The sequence below is a fragment of the Martes martes genome (assembly GCF_963455335.1).
Source record: "Martes martes genome assembly, chromosome: 10".
In the NCBI taxonomy this organism is placed as follows: domain Eukaryota; kingdom Metazoa; phylum Chordata; class Mammalia; order Carnivora; family Mustelidae; genus Martes; species Martes martes.
This window is the reverse complement of record NC_137898.1, coordinates 17022623-17049430: the sequence shown is the minus strand read 5'-3', so window position 1 is coordinate 17049430 and position 26808 is coordinate 17022623. Positions and strand designations below refer to the sequence as shown.

At 38.8% G+C, this 26808-nt stretch overlaps 1 protein-coding gene and 1 pseudogene across 2 annotated transcripts; both read left to right on the top strand.

The window, feature by feature from the left end:
- Nucleotides 1–2272: 2272 nt before the first annotated feature.
- Nucleotides 2273–26287, top strand: LOC308350767 (olfactory receptor 4A47-like; the record flags this gene model as incomplete). The annotated part of the gene is made up of 2 exons (XM_080816261.1): nucleotides 2273–3188; nucleotides 25353–26287. 2 exons carry the CDS (start codon nucleotides 2273–2275, stop codon nucleotides 26285–26287), a joined length of 1851 nt encoding a protein of 616 aa, XP_080672387.1.
- Nucleotides 18936–19868, top strand: LOC308350258 (olfactory receptor 4C15-like; annotated as a pseudogene). The gene has a single exon. The product of its transcript is annotated as an olfactory receptor 4C15-like (transcript).
- Nucleotides 26288–26808: the final 521 nt, after the last annotated feature.

Below are 26808 nucleotides of genomic sequence, written 5' to 3'. Positions count from 1 at the left end.
TGGAAGAGATTATGCTGAGTGAAATAAGCCAAACAGAGAGAGTCAAGTATCATATGGTTTCACTTATTGGTGGAGCATAACAAATAATATAGAGGACAAGGGTAGATGGAGAGGAGAAGGGAGTTGAGGGAAATGGGAAGGGGAGGTGAACCATGAGAGACTATGGACTCTGAAAAACAACCTGAGGGTTTTGAAGGGGCGGGGGGTGAGAGGTTGGGGGAACCAGGTGGTGGGTATTAGGGAGGGCACAGATTGCATGGAGCTTTGGGTGTGGTGAAAAAACAATGAATACTGTTACGCTGAAAATAAATAAAAAATTTAATAAAAAAAATAAAAGAAAAGAGAGAGCAGAGAGATGGTAAATGGGATATGTGGATATGTGAGCCTGGATGTTGGAAGAATGGCAGCCAGTTTCTGGCAATGGCAATCTCTCATTTCTGAAGGCAGGACTGGTACCACCATTGCCTGGGACCCAAGATTCAGTGCTGCTTTCCTCGGATGAACTCAGTTTTGTGGGTTTAATTAAATTAAATTAAATGACCTCTGTGTACACAGCACAACATTAGAAATTTGTGAAAATAGAATAAATTAGCTATCCTTAAGCATCCACGTAAGAATATAGAACAAACCTAAAATTAAATTTTAAAAAAATGGCTAGGAAGACAATTGAATTATTGCTGATATGCACCCCATATGTTTATTGTAACACATATCCAGGATGGTGGTGGTAAAATGGGTACTGGGGAGGAAGTAAATCAGGAGAGAAGAAGAATGGATTTCTTGACAATAGTTGGCATAGGAAGAGGGAGGAGGAAGTCAGGAGTTTAGAGGAATAGAAAATAATCATGAACATTTGGTTAGTGTTTCCCAAATATTCTCATGCTGGTACTTCTTTTGATGCTCATGAAAGTATTGTGAGGCAGGGTGTATAATTCTTAGAGAGTCTGCCGAAGATGATGGTTAGTAGCTTTTGCTATGAATTTGCTCAGAGACTCACCCAAAGTGCACAAGCTCTCCAAGCATTATCCACCGCATCAGAGAATCAAGATAATACCATTCCATGTCTCATAAGACTTTTGTGGGACTTAAAAGAGGAAATCATGAAGCTCTTAGCACAGTACCCTCAAATAATAACTCCACAATACATACTAACTTAAACCGCTATTACAGTGTTTTATTTTTGCAATATTGAAGATTATATTAATTCAGTAAGTATCATAAGTGGGACAGAGTGCCAAGTCTGCTTGCTCTGAACCCATGGCCTCTCACTGTACTAGACAGAACAAGGTGTGTGTCCAGGTAGTAAGAAATGAACTTGATGGCTATGGGAGGAGACATACAAAAAAAAGGGAGGTGATTTCTATGGACAAAGTCATGAATGTCTAAATGACGTATGTATTAGTGGCCAAAAAAGAACCGTGATGAATTTATAGATTTTAAGACAGAATGAGCATTACTATTTATTCTAGTGTATTATGCTTTAAAATATCTTAAGTCCTAAGATGCCTCAAAGAACATCTTATTTGGAAGTGGGAGCATTTCATGCAGATGCTCTGAACTGCTGTCTTTGAGAGGGACAGAGCCGCTTAGCTGGCTTCGTTGAACCCCTAACATACCTGTCATCTACCATAAATGCCCCTTCTCCAGATGAGGAAATGGAGGCCCAGAGTGGTGAGCAATGTCACAACATGTTCTAGGAGTTAGAGGAATAATTTGAAAACAAACAAACAAACAAACAAAATACCCAGCTCTCCTGATTCTGAGACTATGTTCCTTCTACTTTATTAGAGCTACTAAAACATTATTGAAGTTCTTGGGCTATAGATTGGGGTTAGCCCATATTGTAGACTGTAAACAGTGTCCCAGAAGCTGTGCACTTTGTTTAATGAAAGGGATAATATGAAGAGCGTGTCTTTGGGTTTTAGAGGAGCCTAAGAGAACCTTATTTTATTTTCCCATTTAAAGTAGTGGTCTCTAATGTGTTCCCACCAAAGGGCAGACAGCCTTTGCCTAAGTATCCAGAGGCAAGTTTTCTCCTGGATACTTCTAGGTATTTTCACTGTATCATTTGGGATCAATTAAGATGGAGCTGTTATAAGGTTATGCCGTTAGCAGCTGGTTACCATATTAGAGGCTGAAGAAAAAAGCAGGTCAAGAGGGTATGAGACACAGTCTAAAAATTGTCCAAACACATAGTTATTACTAATTAAAAACAATATTCTTTTGTAGATTTTCTATCTCAGAGCGGTGTGCTTATATCAGCCCATAGTAAATGAAGAATCCAAACAACGTGACTGAGTTCATTCTCTTGGGCATTACAGAGAACCCGGAGCTGCGGAAAATACTCTCTGCTGTGTTTCTAACCATGTACGTGTCCACAGTGTTGGGAAACCTACTCATTGTGGTAACTGTGATCACAAGTCAGAGTCTGAGATCACCTATGTATTTCTTCCTTGCTTCCTTGTCCCTCATGGATGCCACCTACTCTTCTGTCATTGCCCCCAAGTTGATTGTGGACTCTCTCTCCAAGACCACTATCATCTCATTAGAAGGCTGCCTGACCCAGCTCTTTGCAGAGCATTTCTTTGGTGGTGTGGGGATCATCCTTCTCATTGTGATGGCCTATGACCGCTACGTGGCCATCTGTAAGCCCCTGCACTACACGACCATCATGAGCTCCCACATGTGCTGTCTGCTGCTGGGAGGGGCCGGGTTGGGGGGAGTTTTCCACGCAGCAATACAACTTCTCTTCATGTATCAGATACCCTTCTGTGGCCCCAATGTCATTGATCACTTTATGTGTGATTTGTTTCCCTTGTTGAAACTGGCCTGCATGGACACCCACACCCTGGGTCTCTTAGTCATCCTCAACAGTGGGGTGATGTGTGTGACCATCTTCCTTATCCTCATCTCCTCCTATGTGGTCATCCTCTGCTCCCTGAGGTCTTGCAGCTCTGAAGGGCGGCGCAAAGCCCTCTCCACCTGTGGCTCCCACCTCACTGTGGTCATCTTGTTCTTTGTGCCATGCATTTTCCTGTATGTGCGGCCTGTGGCCACTTACCCCATAGACAAGGCAATGGCTGTGTCCTTTACCATTGTTGCTCCCATGTTAAATCCATTGATCTACACCCTGAGGAACACAGAGGTAAAAAATGCCATGAGGAAACTGGTGAAACGAGGGACTCTGGGTGTCATTGGCTTACATGCTAAGGACAGATCTTTCTTACAAGGACAATGAGATCCTGCCGGTCCCATTCATTTTAAATCATTGGGCACCTTGCAGCCAATGGCATCTTTTAAGAGTGTAAGTCAGATTAAGATACTATAATGAAGTTATTTCCTACCTCTCTAGTACACTTGCTCCATCCCTTTTCTTACAAGACTGTGGGCATCCTTTTTCCTCTTTTCTTTTATTACTTTTCTTTTTTTCTTTCTTTCTTTTTCTTTTTTTTTTTAATAATTCAATTCTGGTTTTCAATAATTCCAGTCCTGGTTCAGGGCTTTTGATTGTTCTTACTCTCCTTGCTGCTAAAATTCTCTTTCCTAGAGCTATTCCTTGGCTGCCTCCATCTCATTTTTTTTTTCCATTTTTATCTCCTTATGGTGAAGTTTCCATCTCTTTAAACAAGTCTCTCCTGATGTCTTTCCCTGGGCATTCGCCTAAGGTACTCTCTGCCTCTTCATTCCTGGATTCATTTTACATGTCCTCATCTTGACTCATGTCAAAAGAGAAGAAAAAGCCCATGGCAGCATAAATAACTGTTGTTAGCAAAAAAAAAAAAAAAAAAAGGATTGTAATGTTTCTGTTTTAATTAAAGAATTACATAACTGGAAGGATCATAATGATAGTCCTAGCCTCAAATATTTGTGCCCCATTTAAGAATTTTCCTAGAGTCAAAAGTAGGACCAAAAGCTCCATCTTCTATTACATAAGTAAGACCTGTTCTTATCATTTGTGTTGAAATTACTTCCTGTCAGTTTGAATACAAATTTCTTCTCTTATCTCTTGTATGGTTCCCCAAATTAATTCACATTAAGTATCTTTACTCATTAAACATATTATTTCAGAGTTCAGTGCATGACTTCTTAACAGTAACATCTGAAACAAATTTTATTCTTACTTCCTTTGTAAAGGAACTTGCTTTTACTAATGTTAGCTCATAAATCATAAGATTTTCTCTATATTAGTATTGAAAAATTCAATACATGATTGAATTCATGATACAAAGGCAGAGCAAAATAAAGCAAAATGGTGCCTTAGTTTGGAGAAGAATATCTTCTTAAAAAGCTATTTCAAGCATCAGATTAATGGAGAAACATTAGATGAACATGCTTCTTATTTCACTGAGAAAAATTAAGCCATCGGAAGAGCATTTCCACAGTCATGACTATCAATCTACCAGCATCTGTTCAAATATGTACTACCTTTCTACCTTCTCCAATAGACACATAACCTTGCTCCTATCCAAAGGCAACCAATCTCTTTACAATCTGTGTTCTGAGCCTCACCTCCTTATCACTTACATAAAGGCATCTCTTATTTCACCTATATTTCCCTCACTAATGGATCATTTGCTTCAGCAAAGAAGCAGTCTGTCATTTCTTTTATTTTTATTTATTTATTTATTTATTTATTTTTTAAGATTTTATTTATTTATTTGACAGACAGAGAACACAAGTAGGCAGAGAGGCAGGCAGAGAGAGAGGAGGAAGCAGGCTCCCTGCTGAGCAGAGAGCCTGATGCTGGGCTCAATCCCAGGACGCTGAGATCATGACCTGAGCCGAAGGCAGAGGTTTTAACCCACTGAGCCACCCAGGCACCCCTATTTCTTTAATTTTTAAAATGAAATCCTTCCTTGGTCTTATTTCCTTTATCAGCCACTACTCCATTCCATTGTCTCCTCTTTGTAGCAAAACTTAAGAGGTTCTTGAATGCTTGTTTCCCAATTCTTTCTATTCTCCATAAAAGTTTTCCAGGGATGCTTCAGTATCTGACACTGAAAATGCTCTTTTCAACGTCACCAGTGACATCTGTGTCCCTAAATTGAGTAGTCCTTCCCATTTTTTATCTTATGGACTCCATCATTAATCCCAGTCAGAAGACTGAAGAATCATTCTGTGTTCTAATCAGACAATAAGAAAATACAAAGTACCTCCTCTTTCCCTGAAATTCTAGAACTCCATCAATAATTCACTCTATCTCAACCTGGGTATTTACCTAGGCAGTGGTTCTTTGGGAAATTTGACTGGCTCTGCCCAGTAATTCCCAATTTTGAGACACCATTTTCTATGATGAATTAATAACACTCCTCCACCAGAATGACAAAGTGTATCTTCATTAAAATTAATAAACTTATTCTAAAATTTGTATGTATGTGTAGCTATGTTCAAATATCCTTGGCAATAAAACCAGTGTGAGGGACATAGAGATAGGGGACAGGATCTTCTACAAACCAGAACATACCATAAAGCTCTGCTTTGTAAACATTTTGCTGTAGGCCTGTTAATAAAGAGCTTTAAAGAGTGGAAGAAATGGCCCAGAGATTAAGCCATCTATCTTCGGAAACTTGGTATAGATTTTGTAAATTAATAAATGATGAAGGAGGGATTTTAAATCTGAGGGTAGAATGGTTTATTGGATTAATTCTAGTAAGACAAGTTGCTATTTATCTCCCTCTACTCGGTACCCCCATTTCATACATTTCTTTTGCCTGTCTCTGTCCTTTTTCATTTTTGATTTGTAAGGCTGTTTTTTGCAACTTCACCTAATATTTGCACAAATAACATGTTTGTTATATTATCTGTCTCCCCCACCTTCACACTATTATTTCAGTGTTACAGCTCTCATTTCCTCTAACAGAACCAAATAATTAGTGATAAAGAAAATAGGGCATAGATAAAGTAGAAGATGCCAAGTGTGGTTTAAAGTAGGGTCCAGGGGCGCCTGGGTGGCTCAGTGGGTTAAGCCTCTGCCTTCGGCTCAGGTCATGATCTCAGGGTCCTGGGATCGAGCCCCACATCGGGCTCTCTGCTCAGCAGGGAGCCTGCTTCCCCCTCTCTCTCTGCCTGCCTCCCTGTCTACTTGTGATCTCTCTCTCTGTGTCAAATAAATGAACAAAATCTTAAAAAAAAAATAAAGTAGTGTCCAGAGTTCCAGGATTAATTGCTGGAGTCCTGCTGTTGAGTCATGTGTTTAGAAGATCATCTCCTCTAGGAATGTGATCAGGGTCAGATGCTTCTTCTGGTCAGGGAATCTCTCTAAAATGTCAGTGAAAAGATAATAATACTTATCCCTTAATGCCACAGGTGAATAACACCTGTCCCAAAATACCACAGGTGAAGGTGGTTCTGCAAGTTAATTTTTTCTGATCAATCACTTCAATTCTGCTTCTTTTGTCAGATGTGAATAGATATAAAAATAGGTAGGATACAAGAGTGTGTAGAACAACAGACCCCTGTATATGGACCCTCTCTGAAGGGACATTGTGAGCTAAGTCTACGTTTCCCTCAAGCTTCAATCCCAGGGCTACCTAGATTCAGAGTATACAGACCTGCCATTCCTTCTCTTTAAAAAAATGGAAAAGAGAAAAATTCCCTTAATCTTTAAAAATTGTGTGCTTTAGTTTTAAAGTGATAGCATATATAGCTTAAGTTCTGAGGAATAAAAAAAAGTAGATTTTAGATTAGTCTATACTTCTTTGCACATTATTCATAGAATGCATTAATCTTTAACAAGCACCTGTTGCTACTCTATTCCCAACACATTACAGGTCCTTGTGGATTCATGTTGTACTTCATCCCAGGGCTCAGCTCTTGTATTAAGTAAGCACATGGGCACTTTGCTTAATGCTGCACAGAGATACTGTATTCCATCCCAGTGCACAGGTTTCTATTCACTAGGAAGGGAATGGAAAACGTCTTCAAATGGAAACCCAGAAGAATTTGGGAAAAAAAACAAAAACAAAAACAAAAAAACAAATTTCAATTGGTTGGAGACATAATAGTTTTGCAAATACTTGATCAAATCAAACCACAGGAAACAGTGTCTTGAAAAATCATACTGATGGGAAATTGCCAAACCCTGATGAGAACAGAGAAACAGTTCTACAGGGTCATGACCTTTCAGGGAAACTTCTTTAAATTGCAGTTGGAAATCAAGGAGGAAACTTCTGCCTCTTTACTTTTTTCCTGGAGATCATGTTGAATATTGATAAGTAGTGGGTCACATTCTCTACTTTGTCAGCCAGAGTTACTTTTCCTCTCCCTCTTACATGTACAAGTAAAACTTGGGAACAAACTTCATGTTTTGGGTAGATATTGAAGGGCCTTTTCTCTGTGCAGTATAGGAGATTGTCATCACCAGAATCTTTAAGAAACTGACAAACGGTGAGATTTATAATGCACATTTTTGCATTTTCAGAGAGTATTTTAAAGTGTGAGGTAGTACTTAAAAGAATGGTGTTGTCCAGCTACCAAGTTTAATGCAAGCATGAGTCTATCACTTAGCCGTGTACCCTTGGGCCAGCTACATAACTTTTTCACCCTAAATATTCATTTTTAATATAGATTATATATGAAAAGTCTCAAAGGATTTGGAAACAAAATAATTCATGTGGTCTTCACAGGACAGCACTTGACACAATCATATGTGCTCAATAAATAGCAGTTGTTAGAATGCAAACATTTTTTAGAGGATTAGGAGTACCTAATCATCCTACCTAATACATCATACCTAAACATCAACATACCTAATACATCAAAGCTAATGAAATTAGAACTCATTTGGTTTTTTGTCTTCAAGTTAAATCCAAATGCTGATGAAATGCAGCATGTACCTATTTTGGTCCTAGTCATGTAATCCTATTTTTTTATTCTTTCTAATTACACTCTCATTCATCATTCATCTTCTAATGTTGTCTCCATCATGATATTTTAGGTTAAAAGGTGAGCTTCTTTGCAGCTGTAAAGAATACTGATGTACAAGAAGGCAATTTCACTGCTGTTTACTATTTACAATGTTATTATATATAATACACAATTCTATAGTCCCACAACAAATGCCTAAAAAATGGGACAGAGAAGGACCTTAAGAGTAAACAAGTTTCTTTTTTTTTTAATTAAATGTTTTACTTATTTTCAGCGTAACAGTATTCATTGTTTTTTCACCACACCCAGTGCTCCATGCAATCTGTGCCCTCCCCAATACCCACCACCTGGTTCCCCCACCCTCTCACCCCCCGCCCCTTCAAAACTCTCAGGTTGTTTTTCAGAGTCCATAGTCTCTCATGGTTCACCTCCCCTTCCCATTTCCCTCAACTCCCTTCTCCTCTTCATCTCCCCATGTCCTCTATATAATTTGTTATGCTCCACAAGTAAGTGAAACCATATGATACTTGACTCTCTCTGTTTGACTTATTTCACTCAGCAAAATCTCTTCCAGTCCTGTCCATGTTGCTACAAAAGTTGGGTATTCGTCCTTTCTGATGGAGGCATAATACTCCATAGTGTATATGGACCACATCTTCCTTATCCATTCATCCGTTGAAGGGCATCTTGGTTCTTTCCACAGTTTGGCGACCGTGGCCATTGCTGCTATAAACATTGGGGTACAGATGGCCCTTCTTTTCACTACATCTGTATCTTTGGGGTAAATACCCAGCAGTGCAATTGCAGGGTCATAGGGAAGCTCTATTTTTAATTTCCTGAGGAATCTCCACACTGTTCTCCAAAGTGGCTGCACCAGTTTGCATTCCCACCAACAGTGTAAGAGGGTTCCCCTTTCTCCACATCCTCTCCAACACACGTTGTTTCCTGTCTTGCTAATTTTGGCCATTCTAACTGGTGTAAGGTGGTATCTCAATGTGGTTTTGATTTGAATCTCCCTGATGGCTAGTGATGATGAACATTTTTTCATGTGTCTGATAGCCATTTGTATGTCTTCATTGGAGAAGTGTCTGTTCATATCTTCTGCCCATTTTTTAATATGATTGTCTGTTTTGTGTGTGTTGAGTCTGAGAAGTTCTTTATAGATCCTGGATATCAACCTTCTGTCTGTACTGTCATTTGCAAATATCTTCTCCCATTCCGTGGGTTGCCTCTTTGTTTTGTTGACTGTTTCTTTTGCTGTGCAGAAGCTTTTGATCTTGATGAAGTCCCAAAAGTTCATCTTTGCCTTTGTTTCCTTCGCCTTTGGAGACATATCTTGAAAGAAGTTACTGTGGCTGATATCCAAGAGGTTACTGCCTATGTTCTCCTCGAGGATTCTGAAGGATTCCTGTCTCATGTTGAGGTCTTTTATCCATTTCGAGTTTATCTTTGTGTATGGTGTAAGAGAATGGTCAAGTTTCATTCTTCTACATATAGCTGTCCAGTTATCCCAGCACCATTTATTGAAGAGACTGTCTTTTTTCCACTGGATATTTTTTCCTATTTTGTCGAAGATTATTTGACCATAGAGTTGAGGGTCCATATCTGGGCTCTCTACTCTGTTCCACTGGTCCATGTGTCTGTTTTTATGCCAGTACAATGCTGTCTTGGTGATCACAGCTTTGTAGTAAAGCTTGAAATCAGGTAACGTGATGCCACCAGTTTTATTTTTGTTTTTCAACATTTCCTTAGCAATTCGGGGTCTCCTCTGATTCCACACAAATTTTAGTATTATTTGCTCCAGCTCTTTGAAAAATACTGGTGGAATTTTGATCGGAATGGCATTAAAAGTATAGATTGCTCTGGGCAGTATAGACATTTTAACGATGTTTATTTTTCCGATCCAAGAGCATGGAATGGTCTTCCATCCTTTTGTGTCTTCTTCAATTTCTTTTAGGAGTGTTCTGTAGTTCCTCGAGTACAGATCTTTAACCTCTTTGGTTAGGTTTATTCCGAGGTATCTTATGGTTCTTGGTGCTATAGTAAATGGAATCGATTCTCTAATTTGCCTTTCTGTATTTTCATTGTTAGTGTATAAGAAAGCCACTGATTTCTGGACATTGACTTTGTATCCTGCCACATTACTGAATTGCTGTATGAGTTCTAGTAGTTTGGGGGTGGAGTCTTTCAGGTTTTCCATATAAAGAATCATGTCATCTGCGAAGAGAGAGAGTTTGAATTCTTCCTCGCCAGTTTGGATACCTGTTATTTCTCTTTGTTGTCTGATTGCTGTTGCTAGGACTTCTAATACTATGTTGAACAAGAGTGGTGAGAGTGGGCATCCTTGTCGTGTTCCTGATCTCAACGGGAAGGCTGCAAGCTTTTTCCCATTGAGGATGATATTTGCTGTGGGTTTTTCATAGATAGATTTGATGAAGTTCAGGAATGTTCCCTCTATCCCTATACTTTGAAGCGTTTTAATCAGGAACGGATGCTGGATTTTGTCAAAAGCTTTTTCTGCATCAATTGAGAGGATCATGTGGTTCCTCTCTTCTCTTATTGATTTGTTCTATCACATTGATTGATTTGCGAATATTGAACCATCCTTGTAACCCAGGGATGAATCCCACCTGGTCATGGTGGATAATCTTTTTAATGTGCTGTTGCATCCTGTTTGCTAGGATCTTGTTGAGAATCTTGGCATCCATATTCATCAGTGATATTGGTCTGAAATTCTCCTCTTTGGTAGGGTCTTTGCCTGGTTTGGGGATCAGGGTAATGCTGGCTTCATTAAAAAGAGTCTGGAAGTTTTCCTTCTGCTTCAATTTTTTGAAATAGCTTCAGGAGAATAGGTGTTATTTCTTCATTGAAAGTTTGATAGAATTCCCCAGGGAATCCGTCAGGTCCTGGGCTCTTGTTTTTTGGGAGGTTTTTGATCACTGCTTCAATCTCGTTACTAGATATCGTTCTATTCAGGTTGTCAATTTCTTCCTGGTTCAATTTTGGGAGTTTATAGTTTTCCAGGAATGCATCCATTTCATCTAGGTTGCTTAGCTTATTGGCATATAACTGTTGATAATAACTTCTGATGATTGTTTCTACTTCCTTGGTGTTAGTTGTGATCTCTCCCTTTTCATTCATAATTTTATTAATTTGGGCTTTCCCTCTTTTCTTTTGGATTAGTGTGGCCAATGGTTTATCGATCTTATTGATTCTTTCAAAAAGCCAGCTTCTAGTTTCATTGATACGTTCTACTGTATCTCTGGTTTCTACCTCATTGATCTCTGCTCTAATCTTGATAATTTCCCTTCTTATGTGTGGAGTTGGTTTGATTTGTTGTTGATTCTCTAGTTCTTTAAGGTGTAGAGACAGCTGATGTATTCTGGATTTTTCCATTTTTTTTGAGGGAGGCTTGGATGGCTATGTATTTCCCCCTTAAGACCGCCTTTGCTGTATCCCATAGGTTTTGGAGTGAAGTGTCTTCATTCTCATTGGTTTCCATAAATTGTTCAAGTTCTTCTTTGATCTCCTGGTTGATCCAAGCATTCTTAAGCAAGGTGGTCTTTAGCTTCCAGGTGTTTGAGTTCCTTCTGAACTTTTCCTTGTGATTGAGCTCCAGTTTCAAAGCATTGTGATCTGCGAATATGCAGGGAATAATCTCAGTCTTTTGGTATCGGTTGAGCCCTGATTTGTGACCCAGTATGTGGTCTATTCTGGAGAAGGTTCCATGTGCACTTGAGAAGAATGAGTATTCTGTTGTTTTAGGGTGGAATGTTCTGTATATATCTATGAGGTCCATCTGGTCCAATGTGTCATTCAATGCTCTTATTTCTTTATGGATTTTCTGCTTCGATGATCTGTCTATTTCTGAGAGAGGCGTGTTAAGATCTCCTACTATTAATGTATTCAAATCAATATGACTCTTTATCTTGATTAATAGTTTTCTTATGTAATTGGCTGCTCCCATATTGGGGGCATAGATATTTACAATTGTTGGATCATCTTGGTGGATAGTCCCTTTAAGAATTATGTAGTGTCCTTCTGTATCTCTGACTACTGTCTTTAGTTTAAAATCTAATTTATCTGATATGAGAATCGCTACCCCGGCCTTCTTTTGAGGCCCATTGGCATGAAAGATGCTTCTCCATCCCTTCACTTTCAGGCTGGGTGTATCTTTAGGTTCAAAATAGGTCTCTTGTAGACAACATATGGATGGGTCCTGTCGTTTGATCCAATCTGCAACCCTGTGTCGTTTTATGGGCGCATTTAGGCCATTCACATTGAGAGTGATTATTGAGGGATACGTTTTTATTGACACTGTGTTATCTTTGAAGTCTTTCTTTCTTTCGATTGTCTCTATATTTCTGTTCGATGCTATTCTTAGGATTTTCCCTCTTTTATAGAAACCCCTTAATATTTCCTGCAGTGTCGGCTTGGTGGTTGCATAGTCTTTTAAGCCTTGCCGGTCTTGGAAACTCTTTATCTCTCCATCCATTTTGAATGTCAGTCTTGCTGGATAAAGTATTCTTGGCTGCATGTTCTTCTCATTTAGTGCCCTGAATATATCTTGCCAGCCCTTTCTGGCTTTCCAGGTCTCTGTGGACATGTCTGACGTTATTCTGATGGGCTTTCCTCTGTACGTAAGGAGCTTCTTTGTCCTAGCGGCATTCAAGAGATTGTATCTACAATTATGATTCCTCAATTTTACTATGAGGTGGCTGGATGTTTTTTTTTGAATTTATAATCTTGGGGGGAGACCTTTCTGCCTCTAGTACATGAACACTTGTTCCATTCGCAAGATTTGGAAAATTTTCATGAAGAACTTGTTCCACTATATCTTCTAGACTTCTTTCTTTCTCCTCCCCTTCAGGGATTCCAATAATTCTGACGTTGGAACGTTTCATGGCATCATTTATTTCCCTGATTCTGATTTCGTGGCTTCTAATCTGTTTGTTCCAGGCTTCCTCCTGATCCTTTCTCTCTATCTGTTTGTCCTCCAGATCACTAATTCTATCTTCTGTCTCAGTTACCCTAGCTTTTAGAGAATTTAGATTAGATTGGAACTCATTGAGAGCATTGTGAACCTCATCCCTGGTGGCCTTCAGCTCTGCCCTAACATTATGAACGTCATCCCTCGTCGCTTTCAATTCTGCCCTAATCAATTCCATTTGGTCATCCATGGCTTTCTCCAACCTAGCTATTGCCTGGATAATTGTTAGCCTGAATTCTCTTTCTGACATATTGTCTATGTTGATAGCCATTAGCTCTGTTGCAGAAGGCCCATCCGCTGTATTTTTCTTCTGTTGGGGATTCCTCCTCCTAGTCATTTTGGTGAGAGATGACTGAACAGATGTAGCTGGATGTATCAACCGTGGTGCCGTCAAGGTGCACCCTGGAACGCTTCTGAGCACTCAGGATTCCCCACCCAAACGAGAGAAAAAAGAAAAGAAAAAGAAACGAGAGAGAGAGAGAGACAGGAAAAAAAGGGAAGATAAAAGAGAAAGTTCAGCCCAAATGGGCCCCAGGGCAAGATTTATGATGTATACAAACATAAACAGACAAACAAAAAGACTGATAAAAGTATATGATGAGAGAATATATATATATATATATATATATATATATATATATATATAAGCAAAAAAAGGAGGAGCCTCGTCAAGAAGAACCCCAAGTATAAGATTTATATACTATCAGGACAAACATAAATACACAGAGACACTGGCAGAAGAAAAAGATGGGAGCATGGTTATAGATTCTCAGTGTGGGTGAGGAAGGTTATTTTGATTCTTCCTGGATGTATCTTGATATCTTTGTTAAAGGACTCAACTTTCCTAAGAAAAAGGGGGATTAAAAATTGGTTCACCTATAGAGGTAGCATTGATTGGAGAAAGAGGGTTACCTTGAAGTTTAACTCTATATGAATATTAGAAAATAAAAATAAAAAGGGAATAAACTGGACTAAACTAAACTAAAATTTTTTTAAAAAATTAAAAAAAAATAGAAAAGCAAAAGAAAAACACATGTGTATGTATCAAAAAATTAAGGTTAGAAGTTTATTATGGAATTTGATGTACTGGACATCTCACTGTGATGGTAAATAGGTTAAAAATTATCTATATAAGAAAAGAAAAAAAAAATGAACCAGAATAGTGGGAATGAATTAAAAAAAAAAGTTGTATCAATGAAGTAGTGGTGGTTGTTCTCTTGTAGTCTTTTTTTTTTTTTTTCCTGATTTGTTTTCTGGGGGAGGGGGCTGCCACTTGGGTTTTCAGTCAATGATGTTCCCTGAGTTAAGTCCTCCCACCCCCCTCAAGGGGGTGGGCTCTGAGAAAAACAGTTTTTTCAGGCTTTTGTTCTCTGGAGGTTTTTATGTTTGTTCACTTCTTTTCTCTCGCCTTGACAGCTTTTGATGGTTTTTGCAGGTTTAGAGGAAAGAAAACTGCACCCCGTCCTCCCTCTCAGAGAGAAGCCTCAGTCTGCTCCCCTGCAGGTGCTGCAGCCGCTGTGCCCCTGGCAGAGCAGGTTCTGAGTCGCGGTGCCTGGGGACGCAGGATCTCCTGCTTGTACGCAAAACCAAGGCAGCTGTGGCTGTCTGGGCAGCTCCAGACCACCAGAGAGGTTCCAAGCAGCGATCGCACACTGAGATTTTCCCGCTGGCCGGGGCTAAGAGCGCCGGGCTTGTGCACCTCTCCCAGGGGAGGGTTTGGGGCCCGGCGTCTCTGGCTCTATCGGCTCTATTGGCTCTATCATGGCATGGGTCCCACAACACCAGGCTGGGCGTTCGTGCACCTCTCTCAGGGGAGGGTGAGGCACGCGCGTATCTCCAGCAAGGTGCGCGTTCTGCCGTCTGGTGTGGCTCCCAGCCCCTCACTGGAGCCAGACTCCACTCGTTCTTGGGCGCGCTGGTGGCTCAGGGACAAAGACCAGGTTTCTCCACCACACTCTCTGGCTCAGCGCCAGGGGAGGCTGTCCTGGGTCTGGGGACTTAAGCCCCTGTCCCTAGCCGCCCCGATTCCCACAATTTCCCCCCACGAACCTTTGCTCTTTTGAGTGCTTTCAACAAGACTCCAAGTTAATGCTGGTCCCCAGATGCAGGGCACTCTCGTATTGGGGTATTATTTTCCAATCGGTCGCCTCTGGTGGCTCCCTCCCCCTTTTGTTTATCTTCTGATATCAGTCCGACGTTCCCACTCCACTTTACCTGCCCACTGGCGTCTTCTGCCCCCCGTAGAGATCCAGACGTGTATAATTCTGATCTCAGGCTGATTTCATGGGTGATCGGAGTTCTTTGGTAGGTAATCAGCTCACTTTAGGGTACAGGTTGAAAAGGCGCCTCCTCCTACTTCCCCGCCATCTTGTCTTCCCCCAGTAAACAAGTTTCTTACTCAAGCTACAGAGCAGAGGCTTCTGATTTTAAACATGTCCACTTAATCTTCTTCAAGTGCATTTGAGGCCAAAAGTAACATTAGATTTCTGTCTCAGAATATTTCAAGAGTATTTAAATGGCTGAATCTTTGCACTGCTTTGGTGCTGGTTGTTGGGGTTTGTCTCTCTTAAAGTGAGCTAAATCGCTAAGACAATAGAAAAAAAGAAAGCTCCGGCATCCCTTAGGAAAGCCACAGGTAGAAAGAGAGAAAGTTTTTAATTTTATTTTTTTTTTCAATTCCAGAACTAGTAAGATTATAAAACATTTAGGTGACTCAGCAGAGAAATATTGAAAAAAGAAGAAGGTGAACTAAAGAGCATGAATTTCCCCGACTGTAGGGGATAGAATATGCTTAGTTAGACAGACAATAAATCTTATTATTGCTGAAGTAAATAATGATCCTGATAAAAAAATACAGTGGATTTTAGGGAGAATAATTAAGAATAGAGTTTTAATCTATTCTTTTAATTTATAATAACTATGTATATGTATATTTAAAATACATTCATATGTGACTGATATGTACTAATAAGTGCATAAAATCTTAAATTTAGCCTGAAATATGATTACAGAATATTACTTACAATGGTGACCATGCTATTGATTCCTCATATAGTTTTGCTTGTATGTTTCTTTTTTCCTTAATGTCATCTGTCACAGAGCTAATGGATACGGATATAAGCAAGATGTCAGAGAGAGAATTCAAGAGAGCAATCATAAAGTCAAGAGCTAGGCTTGCATACAGTATTAGTGACAATATAGAATCTCTAAGTGCAGAAATGAGATCCAGTCAGGTCAGATTATAAAATGCTATGAATGAGTTGCAGTCTAGGAGCATGTGGGTGGCTCACTGGGTTAAGCCTCTGCCTTTGGCTCAGGTCATGGTCTTAGGGTCCTGGGATCAAGCACTGCATGGGGCTCTCTGCTCAGCAGGGTGCCTGCTTCCCCCCCCCCCCCATCTCTCTGCCTGCCTTTCATTCTACTTGTGATCTCTCTCTGTCAAATAAATAAACAAAATCTTTAACCAAAAAAAAAAAAATGAGTTGCATTCTAAACTGGATACTCTAACAGCCTGGGTAAATGAGATAGAAAGAGAATCAGTGATTGAGAAGATAAACTGATGGAAAAGAAGGAAGTTGAGTAAAACAGAAATAGGCATCAAGACGCACATGAAGAAAGGGTTGGAGAGATTAATGAAGACATTAAATGTTCCAAAATCAGAATTCTTGGGATTCTCATATAGTTTTAAAAATATACTTGAAAGTTGAAACAGGAATTTCTGTTGTTTTCAGAATGATTGATGCTACAATTAGTTTTGTGCCAAAATGAATGGGAAGGAAATAGTGGGCAAAACGGTGATTGGGGAGGCAAAATTCCCCACGTCACAGCCCAGGAGATGGTTCACAGTTCCGCTTACAGCCACGAGGGTCCTTGAGCAATCTCTGGTGCACCTCCAGTGTACTGAAGAGTATGGCTATTGAGAAAGGATAGACCTTTGAATCTTTGGGAAAGTTTGGGCCATAATATACCTATTTATGAAAAACATAATAGTTTAACATTTTTAGTTTAAGAAGCTATGTTATGTTATCATGTTAGTTCCACCTCCACAAATTAATTATACTGGACACTTGATAAAATGATTCTCAAGCCCCCTCTCCTTTTTTCTGAACAGCTAAATTGATGGAAAATGATGGTGTTGTGGATTTGAAGACTTTTAGGGGTGTCTGGGTGGTCCATTGGCTTAAGCATCTCACTGTTGCTTTCAGCTCACATGGTTGATATAATGTCTTGCGATCATGCCCTGCCTTCGACTTTGCATTCAGCATGGAGTCTGCTTCAGATTCTCTCTCCCACTCCCTCTGCCCCTCCTGCTCATACTGTCTCTCGAGAATAAATAAATCATTTTAAAAAAAGTAAACTTGATTTTTAATTTTAAATTTCATATAGTTCTGTTTAGATACTTCCTAAAAATAAAAGTCTATTATTTTTGTATGTTCACATCTTGATTTTAAGATTATAGTAACACATCTGTATAAATGGGCAGAGTTACTATACATTTGTTGTTTTTATCTTTTCACATGTCATAAAAATGCTTCACCATTCATGTTCTCACACTATTAATTAGTGTTTTACTGTCAGCATCAGGTGGTATCAATCTGTCATAGTCTGAATTACAGAAGCATCCTCCTATTCACCACATTAGATATTTCTAAATTTTCACTATCATAAATTACATGACATCATCTTCAGTATAGTGGTTATACCACCCTACACTTTTCAAATAACCTTTAGGGTGGGAGTTACTACTATAAGGAACACAAACATGTTTGTCATTCTGGAAATAATGCAAAGGTATTTTCCAAATGATTGCATGAGTGAAGCACTTTCACTGCAATTTTAGAATTAGTATATTTTTAAAAAGCATGATTTGAAACAACACATAGTTTACCTTATGATGGATTAAAATTTCTAGCTCAGTTTGTTTGTGTAGACTGTGCTTAAAAATAATGCCAAATTGTTGCTGGTTTGTATCTGTAAGTAATTGGGCATTATCTTCTGATTCTACATTCATTTGTTCTGTGTCCTTCATCAAAGGGCCTCATCCACACATGAACAAGGGTATCAGAAGGCTTGAACCTCTACAGGTGGATGGAGAATTGAAAGGCCAACTTGCTCTGCATTCTTGATAGGAAAGGAAATTTCTTGTTCTTTCCTGTTGACAACATGGGAAGGACTTGAGTGTTAGGACTGAAGTTTCTCTGTTAACATCCCAGACCTACCATCTGTTCTGAACTTTATCTTTATATGCACGAGTTTCCTACCAGTATAATAAGGACAAGACCTAACATGGACCATTTTCTAGGCACTCAGCCCAGAACAATTTTGTGTGTGTGTGTGTGTGTTATTTAACTTAGTCAACATGGCAACACTCTGATATAGGTTATTTTTTCTAAACTTCTGTTCTTATTTTCAAATAATAAAATAAAAAATTCAACACATGGATACTTGTTCTGTGTTTGTATGGAGTTTTCCCATGTATCTTTCTCTTTTGTAAGGAATGAATGAACTCATCTTAAAGGCCACGTTCATTTCAGATGTTTAAAGAAATATTTGGAGAGTAGCCATGATTTGCAAGTGCCTCTTAACATGAATGTTATTCTTCTGTTTGCAGATCAGGCAAACTTCTAGCAGGGATAGCATGCAAATGCCCTCTGCTCCTATTCTGTGCTCATGGGTGGACATGATGACTCCAGTGTCATGCTCCTTTCCTTAGAATCTTTCTCAACAGTTCACTTCAGGAAGCCACTGCTAAGTGACTAGAGTTGGTAATTGAGATAAACTCTTTCTCCATAGCTGGATACCTCCTTTCCCCCTTACAGGAGCTCTGGCATTTTTAAAGTATTTAATAATAACTTTTCTCCTCCTCAACTCTTCCTGAACTCCCACTAGCACCTTCAACAAATTTTGAATATTGTGTTCTTTGTGAAGCTAGAAACACAGAAGATAATTTTTCATGTGGACACACCAACTGCTTAATGACTAATATACTTTTTAAACTGGCCTGAAACACATTTTTTTTTCTCATAATTGTAGTCTCTACATGTTTCTTCTGGCAGCTTTAAGCATTCCCTTGGAAATCATGCAAAACCAAAGCTTTATAACTTGAGTTTGTCCTCCTGGGACTTTCACAGAATCCTAATGTTTAGAAAATAGTATTATTTGTATTTTGGTTTGGATACATTGCAACTGTCAGGGGCAACTTGCTAATTGTGGTGACCAGCAGCAGCAGCCCAGTACTCCTCGGCTCCCCATGTACTTCTTTTTGGCTTTCCTGTCCTTCCTGGATGCCTGCTTCTCCACTGTCATTGCCTCCAAGATGATTGTGGACCCCCTTTATGAGAGGAAAACCATCTCCTTTGGAGGTTGCTTGACTCAGCTCTTTGCCGAACACTTCTTTGCTGGGGTGGAGGTGATTGTCCTCACAGCCATGGCTTATGACCACTATGTGCCTGTTTTTAAGCCCCTACACTACACAACTATCATGAACTGGAGGCTCTGTGGCATTCTGATGGGTATAGGCTGAACAGGGAGTTTTCTGCATTCAATGATACAAATTTTCTTCTTTCCAGCTGCCCTTCTGTGGCACCAATGTCATTGATCATTTCATGTGTGATTTGTGCCCATTACTGGAGCTTGCCTGCACTGACACTCACATCTTTGGCCTTTTGGTGGTTGCCAACAGTGGGTCTCTATGCATCATAATATTCTCTTTGTTCCTTGTCTCCTATGTTGTCATCTTGCTCTCTCTGAGAACCCATAGTTCTGAAGGGCAGCGGAAAGCTCTCTCCACCTGCAGATCTCATGTTGCTATTGTGGTTTTCTTCTTTGTCCTCTGAATATTTGTGTATTGTGACCTCCATCTGCTTTCAACTTTGACTAAATGGTGGCTATTTTTTACACCATTCTATCTCCTTTGCTCAATCCTTTGGTTTACACTTTCAGGAATAGGGAAATGAAAAATGTCATAAAGAAAGTATGGAACAGACTGATGGTGGTTTGTGGTGGCAAATGAAACATTGAAGTTTAAAAAAAAATTGTGAAGAATAAATGTCAGATATTCAATACAAAAGTTTTGTGTGTTTTGTTCTCTTTAATAGGAGCTTATATATTGAAAAAAAAAAAAGAAAAGAAAGAGAACAAGAAAAATGAAAAGACAAAAAGCCAGTAATATGGTGCCAGGAAAAATATTTTCACACTTAGATCACATACCAATTCTGACTTGGTAATTCAGTATTCATAGTAAATTAAAAAGTATTGGAGGTTATGTTTACTGAATATTTAAGATTCAATGAAAGATTAGAAAGAGAAATTACCCATGAAAACTCTTGCCACTCATGCCATGCTTTGGTAAATCTTTGTGGAGGAATGACAAAAACATCTGAGAGATTAGAAACAGAAACTTACACTATTTCAAGTGAAAAGAAACTTATGTGTAGGATATTGATCTCTGTGATCGATGAAGACACAACAGGACTCTAGGGTGGAAAAGATCAAGAATACTCAGAAACTGAGCAGTATGAGTTCCTATATCATATGACTATGTTCTGAAAAAGAGGAACTCATACCTTGGATTTCATGACCCACTTCCCCTCTACTCTTATTTTATTTTAGTTTTTTTATGTTTCAAGAAAAAGCATAAAAAAAAAACTAAAAATATGTATATACGACCTGAGCCCAAATCAAGAGTCAGAGACTTAACTGATTGAGCCATTCATTACCCCACGGATGACATGCATACATAAATAGAAAAAGAAAATACAGAAGACATGTATTAAAACATTCTTTCCTTTTCCTTTTTTCCTATCTTCCTCTCTACATTGACTTAGAAACATAGTTAAGATTAGGAAAGGGAGATTTGAACATTAATATTAAAAATTTAAAAAAAAAGCATTTGGGGCTCCTGGGTGGCTCAGTCAGTTGAGTGTCTGATTCTTGATTTCAGGTCAGGTCATGAGATTGAGCCCTATGTAGGGTTCTTCACTGGGTGTGGAGCCTGCTTGAAATTCTTTCTCTCCCTTTGCCCTCCCTCCTGCAACTCCTATGCTCTCTTTCTCTCTCTAAAAAAAATAATAAATTAAAAAAATATACATATATGAAATATATATATATCCATATCTATCTATCTATATCTATATATAGATAGATAGATAGATAGAAAGAAAGAAAGGGAAATTTTTGTCACCAGTTGACTTTTCCTAAGAGAAAATTAGAAATTAAAGAAGGTGAGAAACTTGTTTGACATCACATAGCAGATAATGGTGAGGCTAGGGCTCATGTCTGTCTACCTGACATAGTTCATGTATCTAAGCCTTTACCTGGTTTCAACAACTTTCAGACTTCTAGAAGAGATGGGCTTAAGCAAAGCTTATGGAGAAGTAAACAAACTTTCCTCTCCTGCAGTTCACAGTGAGTTGAAGCTAACTAATTGGCCCCAAAGCATGTGTTTGCCCATGGACCATCTGAACAGGGTAGCACATTGGACATCCTTTGGGACTGGGTTGGGAGTAATGGTTTTCCTGGAGTTCCTGAGGCTGGACGCCTGCCTTAGGCATTCGTAAACTTGGGTGAGAATTGCCATAAATATGCAGTGCTGTGGAAGAAATCAGTACCTCATGTGTTTCCCAAAAGAGCAACTCTGGGAAGAGAGGTGGCTTCAGAGGAATTTCTCTCTCAGAGTGCAGGGATAAGGTTCCTTCACAAAGATTTGAGGAACTGAATTAAGAAATTTCTCTTTTTCATAAACATCTCCCCTACTCCAATCTAGACCTTGTTGTTTTTGTCTAAATTAGTGTTTCAGGGGAGGAACCGTGTGATGTTGGGCCACATGCAGGGTCCCTTTTCTGCATAAACTCTCTATATCCCATCACCTCTTGTGATAAAAACATTGACAAATCTCAGTGAAGTACAGTTTCCATGTTTTACTCAAGCTTCATATGATTCACCCTCTAAGTAAATTGAAGTTGAAGATATGAAAAAAAATTACTCTATTGGAGGTCATCTATTTCCTCATAAGCAAAGAGGTAAGTTTTTCAATCTGTCTGAGATCATTTCTTCACATTGCCTTGTCAAGACTGATCTGATGGAATCTATACTCAGAGTGTCTTCTAACAAATTACGAAGTTCCTGGACACTATTTCCACCCATGAGGGGCTGAGGTAGTTAAGGCTTCCCAAGCCTATTCTGGCCTCAGTGCAAGGCTTTCTTACTTTCAAATCATCTCTGCTTAATGTGGGGTGGGGTAGAGCAAGAAACTTCAGCATGGCATTGAGGCCATCTTGGGAGAAGTTTCTATCTTGGGGAGTCCCCTGATTTGAAAAGTTTTAGGTCAATGGTGATGCTTCTGGGCTGGGTATAAGATAAGAGTGCACATTCTATGCCCTTGGGTTTTTAAGACCTTGTTAATCCCCTGCTTATGACTCACAACTGCAACTTCTGTCTGGCTTTGGGGTGAAGGATTGTGTGGTGGGTCAGGAAGAAAGAAGCCAAATGCTCCAATGAAAACTTGGACCAAATGACCCTCTCCAATATTTTTGCTCACTCCCCTCTTTTGTATGTCTTTTCTATCTTCTCCCCTAACCCTTCTCTTCCTGGTGTCTCCTCAGTCTCACTCTCCTCTCTCCTGCTCTGACTATATACTCTCCTTGCCTTGTCTTCCTCTTCACCATTATTCTTTTGGGTATCTAGTTTTCCCTTTTCCTCACCATGAAGTTTACAGGACCTGATTTTTACAGAACTGGAATTTAAGGTATCAGATGGCATCCTTTTCTGATATTTCAGGATTTGTCTTCCATTGAATGCAATCTGCATGATGATAGGGATCTGATGTTTTATATGACGTGGAGGGTGAATGCTAGAGAGTGAAAATGCTATCTAGTAGCATCACATTCCTATTTTAGCCTGACTGTACTGTACTCACTGAAACTTTCTGGATCACAGGTGAAACTCTGCATTCAGAATTTACTGTACATAAAGCAAGGGGCCACACCTATCTTGCAAGAAAATGTGTAGTTCAAAAGAACTAATAAAAAAGGAATATTGTTTCAATGATGTTTGAAAATTACAAAACAGGAACCATATATAATCTAGGATTGCCTTCTCCAATTGTGTGTATAATATATATTTATTAAATATATGTATGTATTTAATAAAGCACATGTTAATAGTAGAGATAGAGGCAGATGCCTATGGGCCTGGAAAAACATGGGATTGCTATTGGTACCAATATAATTTGAAATGTAAAATTTCAACAGGTAAAAAGTAAAAATTAAGATTAAAGAAAAGAAGAAACTTGCTCTAGTACTGTGAAGTCCCCCCAAATCTGAGAGATAAGACAGTCTGGTACTGTGAAGAAATGATGATTGAATTCAGTGATAGAACTATGAGTGGTTGTGTTGATCTCATAAAATGTGAATATCTTATAAATACTACTTTCTTGTCTTAATGCCCCAAATCTTCTTTTTTTCTTTTTTGAAAAATTTTATTTATTTACTTGACAGACAGATATCACAAATAGGCAGAGAGGCAAGCAGAGAGAGAGAGGGGGGAGGCAAGCTCCCCGCTGATCAAAGAGCCTGATGCAGGGCTGGATCCCAGAATCCTGGATGATGACCTGAGCTGAAGGCAGAGGCTCTAACCCACTGAGCCACCCAGGTATCCCTTTTTTTGCTTATTTAAAATAAAACAAAATATAGCTCATCACTTGGCTTTTATGATTGTCCATTATCTACCCCTAAATTTCTCTATTACAACCTTTTAATTTATATCTATGGAGATCATCTCTATGTTAACCCGAAGCTATGCATGTTTCTCCCTCTATGATATTTTACTGATTGTCTCACCTAATTGCTCCTCTCTTCATAGCCAAGCCCTCCCTATCATTGGTTCCAACACTTTTTAGGAATAAAAAAATTTTTTTTGTAAGATTTTATTATTTATTTATTTACTGTTTCTGAGAGAGAGACAGAGAGTGAGAGAGAGAATGAATGGGGGAAGGGGCAGGGGGAAAAAATATCTGAGCAGATTTCTGCTGAGCATGGAGCCTGAGAGGTGGGGCTTGATCCCAAGACCTGTGAGGTCAGGACCTAAGCCAAAACTATGAGTCAGGAACTTACCTAACTGAGCCACCCAGGTGCCCCAAGAATCTAAGGTTTCAAAACAATGTAATCATTTTTTTTTTCTTTTCTAATGGTGCCAGAGACCACTGGAACTGCCAATCACAGCCTATAGTTATAACATCTCTAGTTCATCATACTTCACTAGTATTATTTTAGCTAGATGGCAAATTAATTTTAAGTTTTATTTAGGTATGGAATTTTATTAGGGGTTAATGGGCAATTTGATTCAGTAATTTTGAAATTTATATTTTATTTCGAGAAAGTGAGAATAAACTTATGGCCTACTTGAATTTCAGAGAACTGTGTTGGGAACTCCAGTTTGCATATTTAAGGCCAATACTTCACTTCTTTATCATTTTTGGAACTTCACTGACCAGCCAATTGATAATCAAGGGACTTTTGTTCTTTTGGAACCAAACTTCACTTGGTATTATCACATATAGTTTTATAGTAATTCTTATGTAATTAATGATCTTATCTAAAGGTGTGTTATCCTTCTGACTTGGTTGTAAAGAGGTTGAGGACATATTTATATGCCCCATTACATAGATTGAAGATATAAGTATGTATATGGTATATATTGGTAACTGATTTGATTTGTTATTGATTCATTGAAGAATTGTTGATTTATCAGAGTTTCTCAAAACTCATACTAAAATAAATTCTAGATTATTTGACATCAATATTAAATGTACAGAAATATTGTAGGCAGAATAAAAATAAATTGTGCTAATTTCCTAAATTGAAATAATAGAAGGTAAAATTATGGCCACCATGAAGCTGAATTAAGAAGTAATTTCTTCTTAAAGCATAATCCAAACAAGATACTCAAGAGGTCAGGAATAATAGATGCAAACTTGTGTCCAAATCAAGAAATGTGTATTTTAAGAGAGTCTCCAAGTGTATATATTTTAAGACTATAAGGGATATTCTTTTTCAGAAATTGAGCTGCATATACATTATATGTACATCATACACATAAGTATATACTTAATAAAGTATTAGGGTATTTAATTGTCAAATGAAGAAAAAACTACAAGACATTAAAGTAATCTGATCAAGATCATACAGTAAAGTCCTTAGTTCTCAGAACTTGGCAGAGCTAACTATTACGTGAGAACTTTGCTACCCCTGAATTTCTTGGTCCACATAAGAAGACCTTCAGTTAATGATCATGGTGAAGCATGGACATCAGCATTAAAACACAGAAAGAAAAACAAAAACAAAAAAAACAAGTTTCCCAAGTGATTTCAATATATGAAAAACTGAAAGCCATTTGTTTATGTGTTGACGGAATTAGAAATGTAAAAGTGCAGTTCTGAATCCAATTTCATCACTCTTGCCAGGTCACTATTTCCCCAACTTTCCCCGCAGATGAACAGTTTCTACATTCATTGTAACCATGGAATTGAATAGCAGTGTGAATGAGTTCATTCTGTTTGGGTTAACCCAGAATGTTCTGAAAGAGAAAGTCGTGTTTGTGGTCTTCTTGTTTCTATACCTTGCAACTCTGATGGCAAATTTACTGATTATGATGACCATAAGATACAGCCGGACACTTGGGAGTCCCATGTACTTCTTCCTTTTCTACTTATCCTTTGCTGATGCCTGTTTCTCAACAACCACTGCTCCTAGGTTGATAGTAGACTCTGTATCTGAGAAGAAAGTCATCTCCTACAATGAGTGCCTGACCCAGATTTTTTCAGTTCACTTCTTTGGGTGCATGGAGATCTTGGTGCTCGTCCTCATGTCCTTAGATCGCTATGTGGCCATTTGTAAGCCCCTGCGGTACACAACTATCATGAGCCAGCGTGTCTGTGGTACAATGGTGAATCTGGCCTGGGGGGTATCTTGTATCCATTCTTCTGCACAGATTTTCTTGGCTTTGAAACTACCATTCTGTGGACCCAATGTTATCGATAATTATTTCTGTGATATGACACCTTTGCTGAAACTTGCATGCATGGACACTCATTTAATTAATTTACTCATAGTTTTTAATAGTGGGGCTATCTGCATGGTAAGTTTCATTGTCCTGCTTACCTCTTATATTTTTATCTTACATTCTCTGAATAACCAGAGTGCAGAAGGAAGAAAGAAAGCCCTCTCCACCTGCACCTCTCACATTATAGTTGTCATCTTATTCTTTGTCCCATGTATATTCACTTATAATCGTCCTGTAACTACATTTCCAGTGGACAAGATGGTGGCTGTGTTTTACACTATTGGGACACCCTTGCTCAACCCTCTGATTTACACTCTGAGAAATGCAGAAGTGAAAAATGCCATGAGGAAGTTATGGTGCAACAAACTCTGACTTGAAATGGAACAAAACAAAACAAAACAAAACAAAACAGAGGACTCCAATTTCTAATTCTGTAATAACTTAAATAAAATTGGACTGATGGAAAAGAAAAAAAAAATCATCCCAATATGGACATCTGAATCTTCTCCCAGTAGGATGTTTGTAGACACAGGCAGAATGACCAAAGCACAGATCCACTTCCTTTTGAATCAGCATCATAGAATGCCACACTATCAAATACAGTAGTATTTGTGAGAGATAAGCTCCCTTCACTCTTCTGCTGTCTGCACAGCAGATTGTGAGTCAGCTTTCATTGCATCTATCACTTTAGCTCCCTCCTTTGTACATTATTTGGTTTGTGTTTCTTTTTTCCATGGTTCTGACCTGGGTTGAAAGACTGGTCCCTAATTTTGACTGGCCTACTTTGTTGGCAAATCAGTTTTGACACTACTAAATCTGGATCTTATCCTTTCTGGCTCAATCATGAATATCTCCAAGTGAGTACAAGAAGTTGATGATTTCACAGGACCATA